The 15,197-nt window shown below is 42.7% G+C and overlaps 1 protein-coding gene across 4 annotated transcripts in view; it reads right to left on the bottom strand.

The window, feature by feature from the left end:
• Nucleotides 1-15,197, bottom strand: part of tbc1d22a (TBC1 domain family, member 22a) — a 136,024-nt gene that overhangs the window by 59,371 nt on the left and 61,456 nt on the right. For all 4 annotated transcript variants that reach the window (XM_086201147.1, XM_086201150.1, XM_086201149.1 and 1 more), the window contains one exon: nt 5,661-5,767. In XM_086201147.1, the coding sequence (XP_086057273.1) occupies nt 5,661-5,767 (107 nt within the window). The remainder of the gene's footprint in view (nt 1-5,660; nt 5,768-15,197) is intronic.

Below are 15,197 nucleotides of genomic sequence, written 5' to 3'. Positions count from 1 at the left end.
ACACATTAATAAAGGTGAGTATGTTTTTAAGTGTCAAAACACACAGAAAGACAAAATATTAAGAAAATAAATCTTTTATGAAGACAGCTTTTATTATAATTTTGCTCATGTGTCAAATGAACACTCTACTTTTTTTACAAGCATGCTCCGGGGGGGGGGGGGGGGGGGGGGGGGGCTGCTAATTAAAGCAGTAGCCCATTACCAAAGCTGCTTAAATGAATTGACAACAACATAGCCAGTTCACTTCAAGGGTGGAGAGAAGCACGGCAACGAAATACTAAAACCAGAGCTAATGGCCAATTTACTGTAAAAAAGATAAGAATATTTCACTCTATAAAGTATTTTTGCTGTGCATCAGATAATTCCAAAAAAATGCAGGAAAAACAGCGTGCCAGCTGTGACTTCATGGATGCGTGAGAGAGTCTCTACTCACAAATTCTTCCAATATTTAATGGTTTCCAAACCGTCCATTTAAGGCTTTCTTGTAAAAACAAAATGATGCAATGCTTAAAATATTTTTACAAATCAGTTCAGAACAGAGTTGCAGAGGATGTATTTGGAGGTGCTGTAAAGGCACTGAACAAATGTAATTGCATGGGCAGACTCCCTTTCTCCGTAACCCCCAGACCCCCAACTTTATGCCCCCAGATTGGTTTAATAGTATATAGTGGATGTGAGATGGTTTGAGACGAGGTCAGCGTAAGGATCACCAACTAATTATGGCGCTGAGGCTCTCAGCCTCTGCCAGATTGTTTAAAAAGCATTAGGGGGGAAACATGGGCTTCCCTGATGCATTGTACGTAATTAGTTTGGAGCCAAGGTCACAAACAAACACAAGCACGGGGACGCCACCCTCCATACACATAGACACACACTCTATTCTTCTCTTAGTTGCTCTGCTCTCAAGCTATGCCTCCTCTCTCAGGGACAACAAGGCACCGTGTCTATTAATTTCTTAAATGAATATCCAACCAATTGATTGTAATTTATGTGCACACACTCAAATTAGCCTTACTAAGGGCCTGGCTATTATATTAGATTTTATACTATGAAGTATATTTTTGAAACGATAAAAGACAATGTAGCGATTGCACGGCGGTGGGTCGATGAGGCAAAAACTGTAAATTAAGGCACTGTTTTGAGGGGGAGAGTTTCAGCCTCTACAAGGAAGCGTCGGTGCATTTTGTCTTCTTTATTCCTCAAGACACAATGGTGACTGACCGTAGCACCAAGCAGCCACGCTCCTATCGGGGGCCACAAGTACTCTCAACAAGCTCGTGACCATCAGGGGGTGTTGAAATTAAACCGATTGGTAAACAGACAGTTTTACCCTCAGCTACAGCTAAACAAGGTGGCACTTGTTTTTGGATGACTGCAGAAAATAAATAAATAAAAAAGTTTATGAGACTTCATGAAGTTGATTGCACAGTCATGTTAATAAATGAGCCCCACATTTATGATTTTTGAAGCTTAAATGCTACTGTTAGAAGCGCAGTGCTAACCTGAAACTGAGAATGAACAATGCCACTGACACAAAATTCAATGCCACCACAACAAGCCTTGTGTTTGATTCGTTGTTGGTATCATGATGTTCAAACACGTGCTTCAGAAGTCAAGGGTGCAGCACTACTTTTGAGTCTTGCTGTAAACAAAGACCTTACTTCAGACATTTAACCGAAATCCTATTCAAAGGAGGGAACCAGATTACCAATAAAACTATCTGACTCATTCATACTCCAACTTAATGAAGGGCCCTCGTTCAATTTGAAGTGTGAGATACATAGCGTTGACTGTTCAGGTTGATAACAAATTGTACTTTTAAGAACAAAAAGGTTGATGTCTCGGGTAAAAGTAAAGTAGAAGATGACATCAGTGATTTCTTGCACTAAATAAAAATGTGTTAAGAGCAGTGAGCTCTCCTAGATTGATGTAGCCGTGGTCTTGGTCCTCCTCTCCACAACAGGTTCAGCATGTGAACTCTCTCAAGTGAGAGGTAAAAGTACTGATTATCCATCCATCCATCCGTTTTCTATACTGCTTATCCATTGAGGGTCACAGGGGGTGGGGGGCAGGAGTCTATCCAAGCTGATATCGGGCGAGAGGCGGGGTTCACCCTGGACGGGTCGCCAGTTAGGGTTTCAGTATCTCAAGGATACTTGGACATGGTCACTGGGGGAAGTGAGGATCGAACCAGCGACACTTCAGTTGTTCGACGGCCACTCTACTGTACCTCTGAGCCATGTCACCCCCTCCTCATTATATAAATTAGTTAATATAAATCAAACAGAATGTCATCAAGGGACTGCTGGTGGGTGAAGGATGAGTACCTTTGACGAGCATAGTGATGTTACTAAAGCTCCATGAGTGCAACACAGGGCGGCACGGTGGTGCAGTGGTCAGCACTGTCACCTAACAGCAGGAAGATTCCGGGTTCGGGTCCCAGCTCAGGCACAGGGTCTTTCTGGGTGAGTCTCCATGTTCTCCCTGTTCCTGCTGGGTTCTCTCTGGTACTCCAGCTTCCTCCACAGTCCAAAGACATCAAGAGGGGACCAGGTTAATCCAGACTCTAAATTGACCGTAGGCGTGGCTGTGAGAGCCAATGGTTGTCTGTCTCTATGTGTTGGCCCTGCCATGGACTGGCAACCCTGCCTCTCGCCCGAGAGCCGCTGGGATAGGCTCCAACCCCCCCCCCCCCCCCCCCCCCCCACTCGTAACCCTGAACAGGAATAAGCAGAAGAAAATGGATGGATGGATGGATGGATGGATGGATGGATGGATGGATGGATGGATAGAGTGCAACAAAAGAAAAATATGGAGACCGCGGGCATCTTTTTGTGCAAAGGCGTCAAGCTGACTGTCGTAAAGTTGGTGCATATCTTTCAGGGGTTTTCTTGTGTATTCTTTTTGGAGGTGACCGTCATTATTTAAAAAGGTTGATGTCGGTAAAAATAACTGTAGGTGTGGCTGTGAGAGCCAATGCCTCTCTATATGTGTTGGTCCTGCCATGGACTGGTGACCCATCCAGGGTGAACCCCGCCTCTCGCCCAAAGGTAGCTGGGATACCCCCCCCCCCACTCTTAACAGGATAAGGGGTACAAAAAGAATGAATGGATGGATGGATGGATGGACGGATGGATGGATGGATGGACGGATGGACTTATTGAAAAGGGCACTTTGAGTTGTTATAAACCTACTGATTTCCCTTCAGTCAATGAAATAGTGGTTAAATGGCATAACTTTAACATTTTATGAAAATGGTTGATCAAGAAAATGTTACCATGAAAATGTTTTGACGAGCCACCTGCCGCTAAAGGACCAGCACCACAATATTAAATGCCAAGAAAAACCCTGATTTGGGAGGCAGTTCAATCAAATTAAATAAATTTGAAGAAATGAACAGTCAAATGTAACAGCATACTTGTTTATAAATCAAGTAATTATGCAGTAAAACTACCGTAAATACAATTAAGTGTAATAAGTTACTTATATAGTAGATGTAGGAAAATCAATACATACATTCAAAGATTAACTGCTGTGGCTGTTTCTTTTAAGTGTTACTTTAAATAAGGGTCATTAACCCAGCTGGCGATGGTTGGCATGAGTTTCCTGGAGTGTGCCAGAAAAGAATGATTAGATACACAACCAGTTACACCCAGGCCATATTTAACACACTGACAGACACAATCACCACACAGTAACATTTCAGCAAGAACTCTGGACTTCTTAAGATAGTTTTCCTTTTCATATTTTCATAAAAGTTAGCATACCCTGCTCCATAGCAAACAACTGTGTGGTTTAATCCATAAAATAGAGATGTGGCGATGTTTGACAACCAAAGGCAGGAAGCAGTAGTGGTACGGTCCAGAGCAAATCTACCAGCAGCTCAGGCAGGCACATTTAGGACTGACAGATGGTCGTCATGGCCACTGAGAGCGGGGTCGATTAAGAAGGCAGAGGCTTTTGGAAAAAAAAAAAATCTGAAAAAATAAATAAATAAATGGTGCCGCAATCTGTATTTGGGGTTTGATGATTCAGGCATTTCACAATTGGATGACAACTGACCAATGAAGTAATTAGTAATTATAAAAATACATTCTAATAAGTTCAATGGGAAGCAGTGAATGCCATGAAATAACAAATATCACTTCAGGGTTTCCAGAGCTTGTCTATACACTGACAATATTACATTAGTAAATAACCTAAAATGTCAGTTAGGTGATATTCATGACTACTGAAGGCATCTAATTGCAAAAACATTGAAGCCGTAACACAACAACTACATGATTTGTGTTGATATGCAAGTCACAGGTTTAATGGCAATAAAAGCAGTGATCCTCAGTAAAGCAAACCCAAACGTGTGAGCACTTTCATCAGAGTTCTACAGCGCTATAAAACTGCTCACACTCAGCACGTGTCTACATATCCAACAAGCACATGCATGTTCCACCAAGGTGACACTGGCAAGATGACAATCAAGTCACTGAAAGCCAAATACTCCACTTCTTTGACGGAGACAACTGCATGCACAGCGTGTGAACAGTTAGTTTATTCACAATGTGTACTCAAACAACCTGGACGCTAATTTGATTTTAAACAGTTTTAATCTAGATTTTTACTAAAACTATATTGGAAAAACATTTCCATAATGTTGGTAAATCACTGGGGTTGAGCTCTATCTAGCTTGTCTTATTTTCAAACCTTCTCCATTTCAAACGTGCTTCATTCATCATACATCAAGGCCAACTGTGGTCCATGAAAGGACACTCTAAAGGAGAATGAGACGGCTCGTGAAATCTCAGTGCGACGGTAAGATCGAAGTGACCAGCTGATGACTGCATTTACATGGACGGCAATAATCTGAATATTGACCTTCTTCTAAACGAGACATTATTTGGACAAAGGCGTTAACATGAGTTTCTAAGCGACTATTCCATCCACGTTCCGGTTTACAAGCTTCAGCCTTAAAATCTTACTGATGACTTATTACAATGCTATGCTCTATGTCAGAATTTCCAGGTAGAACTTTCTTTTCTGGACCCATTTCTGTCATTTTGCACCATGTTTTTCGTCCTAATAATGACAAACGGTTTGTAAAACTTTGCGTTGTAAAGAGGTTCGACTGCTGTTAATGACAAAAGGACTGCTGCTAAGACTCCAGTTAGCTTCCATGGTGTCATGACAGCACATACATGTTGATACACGTATACGACGCACTTCCGTATAAAGACTATGACCTTACTCAGCTTAAGGTCATTAGAAGACCCTGCTTACATGGCAGTGGCTTATTAAGTGTATTGTCATGATGATTGATATGGGAATCCCATCAATATCAACCCAGCGAGTGCTTTTAAGTTCTCTGCTGATTCAAATGTGTGTTGATTAAAAGTTGAAGCCACATTTGAATGATCCGTTTATGTGGAATGCTTCCCAGTGATGCTCATACAAGAACAGCCTGGAATGTAGTTGAGCACAGCTTCCACCCTCTATGGTTGTTTGAATTAACGGTTGGGAGAGCTCACCTGTGGGCAATAGTGAGGGAATGAACAGCATGTTGGTATTAAAGAATAAAGCCCTATGTGAGCGATTTCTTCTTAGACAACCTCCCTCTTTCCAGCACACCGGTACTGTGCACATACACGCACGCGCGCACACATGCTTACCTGGATGCCGTCCAGCAGTTTGCTCATGCACCAGAAGCTGTCAGCCTCGATGTTCCTCAGAGCCTCTTCCTGAAGACTGGACACGTCAAAGTTTTCCACTTCCTCCTCTAGAGAAGAGAGAAGGAAGAACAGAGAGGGTGAGACACAGGCGGCGTGGGGGAAAGAGATTCACAGAGAGAACCAGACAGGATGAGGGGGAGGGAAGTCAAATTGTGTGTGTGTGTGTGTGTGTGGGGGGGGGGGTAAAAGGAGAGGGTGAAGATGCGATAGAGAGAAGTACAGAGTGATTCAGGTTTAGCAGCTCAGCAGGAGCCCCATATTCACCCACCACTCTGAAGGAACAAGAAGCAGAGGGAGGACAAAGTCAATGGGGAGCGGGTGCTGTTACAAAAGACAAGTACGGAAAAGGGATGAAGAAGGCAGCAAATTGGAGCGCAGAAATAAAGGAAAGATGAACATTTACAAATGTCATGCCTGTACTGCACACAGCACACTTGAGAGCTACATAGGAGGCACAGTTCACATATAAACCATGTGAACCTCCCGAAGTTGCAGTACCACACACATCGCACTATCTTCTGAAAGAGCTGCTCCTATACACTGCATAATGATGTATAAATCCTACCTCTTTTTTTACCTCATTTTGGGATTTGTTTATATTTCACAACTATGACTGATAATACCATGCAATGCACAAAAGAGAGGCAATTGCAAAGACTGAGGCTGGCAAAGAGGGACATGCAAAAGGACAAGAAGTCTGTAAATAAAGCAGAATAAAGTTCTATGAAGTGGTACAAGCCCTCATCACTACCTTGCATATCCTCAAATCTAGTATAACTATGAGGTGGAAACTATTTCTAAGCAGTGCTGAGTCCCAAGTCATCTCCAGTGGGTGTCATCAGATGTCATTAACAGCAGTAGTGTGTGACGGACTGCAGGGGCTTTGACGGCTTTCTGACGAGCCAGTGACAGCTGGCGGAGAGGAGATGGGACGAGACTGATTAACAATGATCTAGAGAGAAGAAGAAAAGGGGAGGCCAGAGGGGAAGTGTGTGTGTGTGTGTGTGTGTGTGTGTGTGTGTGTGTGTGTGTGTGTGTGTGTGTGTGTGTGTGTGTGTGTGTGTGAGCGCACGCTCAAAATGGCAGGGGAAAAAAAAGAGTTTGGTATCTTGCATTTTCCCTCCATAAATCCTAGTCCTCACATATACATGCACAAACATACCAAGGACCTGGCAGCTCTGCTTGGTATCCTTGGCAACCCCAGTTGAATGTTGTCAAGATTGTAATGAGCATGCTCAGTCTGACAGAAAGACAGACAGGGAGCTGGCAGTGGTCCAGATCTACAAAGCCACTAACAACTAGACTTTACAGAGTGTGTGTGTGTGTGTGTGTGTGTGTGTGTGTGTGTGTGTGTGTGTGTGTGTGTGTGTGTGTGTGTGTGTGTGTTTATGATAGAGGATCAGGATGATAGAAACCAGCAAAAGGCTCCACTTGGTGGAGCATGTTCCAACCCAAACACAAGCGGGACACAACCAAGGACAGACACCATAAATAACGAGCAGGGACAACAACATAATGATGGCATGGAAAGTTTCAATAATTCTTCAAAATTCAAGTCAACAACAATCAACTCTGTAAATTGGTCGTACTTATTTAGCACTTTTCTAGTCTGGCGAGCACTCAAAACACATTCAATTATTCATACACACACGTACACGAACGGCTAAGGTTTGTGTAGAGGACTGCACTGGGAGCGTCCGTTTGAAATCTCACAGGAGCAGGTGGTTTGAATTATGCTGTGGATGCATGAAGGGAAAAAAGCAGGCCACAGTAATGGAAAATGGAGACCGACACAACCAATATGTAAAAAAAAAAAAAACAACAAACAGATGAAAGCAGGCTTTTACAAAACTAAAGCAACTCTATGCAGGTCACACTAGTTCGCAAACTATTTAAGCAAAAACAAACCCTGACACATCCAGTTTGGTGGTTCTCCGAATGTGCGTGCACAATTGTGAACCAAAAATGTTCTCGTTAGTTTCCCCTCAAATCACAGTTTTGCTAAAGCCTTGTTGAGGGGGCTCAGGTCCATGCATGGACCTTGACTCTTGTGCGAATTAGAAGGGATAGTTTTCAAGAGTCAAGAGGTTTCGCTCAAATTGGGCATAGCATTCTGTGAATGAGCGTGGACGAGTGTGAAGTCAGAGTCTTCAAGTTTGCTCCAAGCTCAAATTTAAGTATTTATGGATTACTGAGAATATGGCTGGATAAAGAGGAAGTGATTTATACCGGATGGCGTGTTGGACAGTTTGTATACTGATATTTTTGGACCTTTTTTTGACTTCTGGAGTCACAAAGGAATAATGCAGGACAAGATAAGACACAAAATCACCATCTATTATTATGTGGGCATTAATGTGAACATCCATGGGTGCAGGCAGAACTGGACACACATGTTGTAAAAGGACCCCCCTGTCCTGGACTCTGGGGGATTGGGCCAGGAACTTCCCTATCACTTCCTCCTGAGCTGTTCCAGTGGTGTTAAAGCTTCTGTTTTTCTACTGCCATTCCAGCAGAGCTCAGACAAAAGAGGCGGCCATACGCCCAATTTGGATTCAGTATCTAATTTGATAGCTCCTCTATAACGATGCAGAAGACAATAGCAATACATGAATGCAGCTTTCTCTAAGGGTTGCAGCAGCTCTGGGCCTCGGTGATGGTATTAAAATTGTAGTTGAAAAGATTAATTGTAAACAGTCTGACTGGTGTCGCTGCTGACTAACAAAGTGCTGAAGTGTGTTTGCTCTGCTGTTTCAGGAGACTGCGAGTATCCCCAAAGTCTCAAATCAGTCTTTGTCGTGGCTAAAGCCTTGCTGAGGGGGCTCAGTTCCAGACATGGACCTTGACTCTGGTGCAGATTAGAAGGGATGGCTTCCAAGAGTCCAGTGGTTGTGCTGGAACTGGGCATAGCTCATCACAATAGCAAGGACACACAAGAAGAAAGGCTTAAAAGCAGGAGGGATAGCTGGAGTGGCTGGACCATGAGGCAACAGTGCCCTCTGTGTTTGATGGTGGAATTGATGCTAACACCAACCAGGGGGGATGACTTAATACACATGAATGCTCAAAAACAGTTGAAGGCCAGGTCATTAGTCATTTTCACTGGTAGGTTGTCCAAGCAGCTCTTTCTGCTCACTTCTGATGAAGAGGAAAGGATGAAAGCGAAATATACCAAATATCTGATCATTACACAGTAGCTGTTTCCATGATCACCTCTACCCATCTTCAAACTAGGAGTGTTTGGGTAAATAATAGAAAAATCACCACTTAGGCCACCTTGAATGCCTTAACAGCCTATGCTGCTTGGTTGTCGAGTCTGCAACAGAAACAAGTGCTAATTGCTTCCACAAGATTCATGCCTCAGTAGAAATTCCTGCAAAATATTCTCTTGGTGATTACTGTTGGAGCGCTGGCTGTTTCACTGAGGACCAGGCTGACAATACACGTCTGATCTGTGTCTCTGTAGGAATGATGAACAAATAGGAACCAAGGGAATTTGTGGAACATCTAGCACTTCTCATCAGAGAAGGGTGAGTCTCAGTGGGTATGTGAGAGTGAGACGTGTCTCCTCCACTCATCGCTTGCCAAATGTCATTTCCAGGTTCTTCTTCGGTAGAGTGTCAGCTGCTGGGAAAGCAGGTCTGAGACAAACTTAGTAGAAGAAGAGGACTTGTTGAATGTACGCTAAGACTGCACAAACAAGGATGCACAGGCCTATACAGATGGGGATTTTGTGATCAAACTGGCAGATCGGCACACCACAAACTTGGAGGCTGAGCCAAGTTGTGCCACATTCAAGCAAAAATCTGTAAACACAGAGACATAAATGTACATGACAGCTAAATTGGATTACACAGTACGAGCTGCTTGAAAGTCAGAATCCTAATTCCTGAATGTTTGGTCTTTTCTGTGACAAATAGAAACTATTTTTGGCCTTGGTAATGCAGATTTGAACACCCACAAGTTAGTGGGTTAAAAACCTTTTATTGACTGCATATCAGCTTCACTCTGCAAGCTTTTTTTGGTTTTCCAAGATGAAAAGTAGCTGGTTCTACAGCCTGATGACTCATTGGCCATCTGATTAGGTTGGATAATTTTTTACTGACATATCAGAACCGGCACGTCTTTGTGACCATCTAAATTTTTGTGATTCGAATACCGGAATCAGACAGGCTTTAACAAATCAGATAAAAATCACCATTTTCTAAATGCAATCTGGATTACAACACTAAACATGCTTGAAACCGTTGCAGAGTGTGTGCTGATCCGTTCACGGTGAGATTCTCTGAAGACTGATGAGCTTCGCGTTACTACTGAAAGAAGAAAAATCAGAAAAGTGATGTTTATTGGACTTGAGGCTGCAGCTCTGACATGCCAACAGCAGAAAACTGTGATGTTAAAGAGATATTAAAATAATTACTGGCAATCAAGTCTGTTCTCCTTGGTTTCTCCACATGGTATTGAAGCAGACACAAAAGTCTTTCATAAAACATATTGTCACATTGAGAGTGACACTGCGGGAGTTTCATACAGCACTGTACGAACAGCGAGTGGAAGCAGATGTCTTGGTGCCAAAAGGAGCTAAATCAAGCCAACTCAACTGATGCTTTGTAATGGAAAAAGTGCTTAATATTCCCTTGAAACAGTTTAGCCTGGAAGGACTCTGGTTTCAACTCCACTTCATCCCTTCTTTCCCCAATCAATGGTTAACTCCTACAGTATCTTTCTCCAGACCTTGACTCTCCTCTGATGGTCTCTTGATCTCTCCTTTGGTGCATCAATACTTCTCTACTCACTCCCTCCTCCATACTTGTTGTAGTCATCTGTTTGACACCTCTTCTGTTGCTATAGCTATCCTGCCTCTCTGAGCCGTTCTCTTCCCCTTTCTTCTCATTGGCTGCCGAGCCAGTTTCCTGCAAGGCCCCAGGGCTCATTTCCTGTTTGTCCTGGCGCAGTGGGCGACATGTCCAGAGAGACCAACTGCTTGGTTGCTGCCAGCTGTGAGCACTTGGCACAGCTTGGCATGCAGCGCCGGGTTACACCTCCGGAGACTGAGTGCGAGCATCGATACACAAACACACACACACACACACACACACACACACACACACACACACACACACACACACACACACACACACACACACACAGCAACGCCGGTGCTGCCATCTGCCCTCTACAACTACGGGCCACAAGGTAATGTGATGTAAGATGATAAACGAGCTAGTTTAGCTTGATGTAATCATTAAGTGTGTGTGTGTGTGTGTGTGTGTGTGTGTGTGTGTGTGTGTGTGTGTGTGTGTGTGTGTGTGTGTGTGCAGACAGCAATTGGAAATTTAAAAAAAAACAAAAAACAGCCCCGTTTGACACTCTTCTTGTTGGCTCAAATTAATCACCGCCAGCTCTTGGTTTTAACAAGATTTCACCATCCAAAGCTCATAAGATCACACGAAGTGGTGCAGCCATTACTTCTAATTTACAGTGGCAGTTCAGGTTAAATTTAATGACTTACATTTCGGGTGCAGAATCCAAACGTGTCACAATCCTCTTGCCACCTTCAGAGTGACACCCGAGTGATACCGCCGTAGGCCTCACACTTACAAATGAAACACACGTTAGCTGTGTGTGAGACATGCAAGACCTACACCTCTGGCAACCCCCCACCTCCCACGTTGGCTTACGCAAAGGAGGGGGGAGAAGAAAAAAAAAAAAAAGAGTGATTTCCCCACCATGGCACAATTAGTGTGATAACACAGCTGTTAATGAGAGCTGAACATTTTCCAGAGAGATGACATTCATACTGTCGGATAATTAAGAGGCGACTCAGCCTGGCAAACCTGCCATCACAACACACAAACTATTGTACACACACACACACACACACTTCTGTAGACACACATGAACATACAGCGTCACAGGAGATGAGAGTTCAAAGATAATAGATAGATGGTGGTGTAGGAAATACAATGTGAATGTTCAAAAATAGACAGCTGGAGGTGATGGGAGGTAGGGGCGGGAAAGAGAGCGCAGGTTATTTCCTCCGTAATTTGAGATGCTCTCGTGAAATAAACCTTTTGATTTCCTTAAACGGGAACTTATTCAGTCTCTTCACGCCATATTTCTTAGAAGTTACAAGGTTTTGCTTCCAAGTGTGCCACTAAGCTTACTCATTCAAAGCAGCGATAAGGAATGCTGTAGGCCATAAAATCAACACAATCACTCCAACGATGTTCCCAACTCACACTATGTGCTCTATAAGCTGTGTGTCCATACATCAAGCAGCAGGCCCTACAGCTATTGGCAAGATAATGTAAGTCCTTGACATCAAATGGAATACAGCTATTAATATCATATCTGCCTATGCGCAGACACATAATGATCACTTACCCTGGGGTAAAATGGATTCTTGTATGAGAAAGCTGTGAGTGTTTAATGTTGAGTAAGGCCACCGCATCACATTAACTGCAGCAAATATATCCAGCCACATTAAAAGCCCTCCCTTCCTCTTGTATTGGCCCAGTGGCACATCTACAGTACATGATGATTCAACACGTGGCAGCTGGCAACATCAGCTCCATTGTACCGTTGTGCAAATGCCAGAGAACCTGACCAAAGCCTGGGATGAGTTGTGTGCATAGGGGAGGATGGCAAAAGGCTAATTTAGTTGTGTAGCACCAATTCATGCACAGAATAGGAAAACAACAGAATAAATATACTAATAATAGTGAAATCTGGCCCAAAAAAAATAGGTTTCAGCATTTACATGAGTTTCTCTTGGATTTTGAAATAATCTATCAATCTGCAAATACTAATATTCATGAAGTTTAATCTGAAGGAGGTTATTTCCCAGTTAATATGAGAATATCTTGGGTTCTTTGTTTGTTTGTTTGTTTTTTATGAAAGTAAATTCACCACTTTTGGCTTTGTGATGCTATGTTGGCCAGTGTTCGATGCATTTTTAAAAAAATTTTTACAACATTTTCAAGGATGTTTTCATACTTGGCGTGGTTGCCATGCACTGTGCTGAAGCCTGATTGTCCCTCCTCCTTACTCTTCCTGGGCTCACACGGCTCCAGGCCTGAGCACGCTTACAACATCACTGAGCTGTACAACTCTGATATTTGGTCTGGACTCCTGCCAGTCCGGATTATGTTTCATCACAGGAGTGGGATGGGAGTGATCTTGTGTGAGCGTGGGATGGTATGGGATTGAAAATTCACCCCTACATCAGGCTCTGTTGTACACTCTGCTACACACTGGAGTGAGAGGTGCAGTCCAAACTTTAGGTTTGCCACTTGCTTTAATGCAAGGCGAGCAAATAGCAGGCAAAAAGCTTGGGCCTGTCTCTTCCCACCTTGCCACGCCGCTGTGCAAGGTAATCACACTTGTCAAGCAAACTAAACTTGGGGAGACAAATGTGCTTGGCCACGGAACAGATCACCCAGTGAGAAAGCCAAAAGAGTAAAAGATGTACAGACTGATCCGAAATAAAATGTATTCTCATCCGAGCAGGATACAGGAAATCTCTATTATGTTACAAAAAATATAGCAAAGCCCGTCAGTGAAAATAGGCTTGGATGCAGTTAACTTCCGGTGATCTCTAGTCCTTCACTAACCACAATTAAATGTTCTGTGCATCGTTTTAATGTTGTGCTTGTAAAAAAATTCACAGTTCCAATTTATTGCAACCATTTTATATCATATTATTATCTTTTGGTGGTTGTGTTGATATGAAGCTGGTTGCTTCTCTGGTGCTTGTTACTCCAAATGCTCTTAATATTTCTAATGAGTCTGAACTTTCTTTGTTTAGAAATTACCACTTCCTTGACCGACAGTGCTTTTCAGCGCTCACTTCAAGTCATGCAGTGACCTGATATTTTGTTGTTTGTTGTTATTGTGAGATTATATATCACATACAGCTTTTCTGTCTTAAAATTAGTTTGATGAGTCAAAAGGTTCAAGAGAAAAATTCATAAGAGTCTGCTTCTTTGTAAATACATTTAAAAAAAAAAAAACCAACTGTTTAATATATTAAGATGTTTGACCCAGTCTGAGCATATCTGCCTACTTAATGCACAGGACACATTTGGGAGCTGAAGAAAAGTTTCCTGAGATGGAAGAGAAAGATCCGTCCATTAAGTCATTAGTGTGTGTAACTGCAGACTCAGTCGGGATAAAACATTACAGTACGAAGCAGACATTATGAAGAGCAGCAGACATCTCAGAAGACACTCCGTAAATGTGTGTGAGGGAGCCTGTTTTTGTTTTCCTTTTCTTTTTATTGGGTCGTACAGTTTCTTTGAATCTGTTTGTGTTTACGTCCACATCTTTATGTGTGAGTGTGTGTGTACATGCATGCCTGTGCCTAAATATATGATGTAACCCAAAACACCACATGCCACCATCACAGCTGTGCGGTAAGACGACCGTTTCAATTGCCTCCAATTGCATCAGGTCAAGCAGAATGCATCTCGCTGGTGACAGAATGATAAAACGGATTCTTTTTTCCCCCAATCACAGGGCTGACAGAGAGAACGAGAAATAGAGACTCCGAGAGATCTGAAGCTCCTCATGAGGAGAGCTTCAATGTATGGCTTTTTATAGTCAAGTAATTAACTTAATCTAAAAATATTCAATAACCCCTACGATTATTCATAGCAGATAAATCATTTTTTGACAGAACTATTTCTCTGGATAATTTCTGAGCTCTATTGCTTTTTATCAAGAGAGATGAGAGGATCTCTGGTAATACTGGGTTATAAGAATGGCTGGTTGCAGATAAAAGGCCAGCTATTGATTTTCAGCTTTATAGATCCCATTTACAACAACTGACAATGGCCTCTGAGACTACACGGAACACAGGACACAACATGTACCGTTCACAAAACAATTACAGGACCGGCCAATAAAATCTGCTGATGTCGAAGAGTGAAGTTGCACATTACATTTTCTAGCTTCATCCAAGCCTGTGAGAGAACCTACAGTCGCCTGCATGCCAAGTTGCAAAGGTTTGGCAACGAAATCACAGTAATGACACAGTCATGACCGCTCGTCATTTCAGAAGCGATGTGAGGAAACATCTTTGATTTCTGTCACAAAAAAAAACGTCATATCTGTCGCTATCTCCTGCTACGCCAGGTTCAAATCAAAGTACCTGCATTGTAGCAAGCAGGCCCATCAAGAGTCCAAAGAAGCACGGTTAAAGCTGGCGGGATGTACCTGCTGCCTGGCCTCCTCCGCAGGTGGAAGTTGTCAATGCTGTGAACGATCTTAAATATTACTTAGGAAGAAAGTTTACCAGCATGCTGGAATAACCTCTAGAGAACAGAGGGCGCACAAGCCTGCATACAATATCTGCATCAAAAAGTGGATATAATTCAAATATTAATCTGTCAATCATAGTCAGAGCAACTGTTACTGTGTAATACACACAGGACCTCTAAAACTACTAAATGTTATATACCTTATTCAAACAAA

This window comes from Aulostomus chinensis, chromosome 4 (assembly GCF_037954235.1).
Source record: "Aulostomus chinensis isolate RoL2024-O1b breed Wild chromosome 4, RoL_Achi_v1.0, whole genome shotgun sequence".
Taxonomy (NCBI): Eukaryota; Metazoa; Chordata; class Actinopteri; order Syngnathiformes; family Aulostomidae; genus Aulostomus; species Aulostomus chinensis.
Note: the sequence above shows the minus strand (reverse complement) of the source record. Positions and strands in the feature narration are given on the sequence as shown.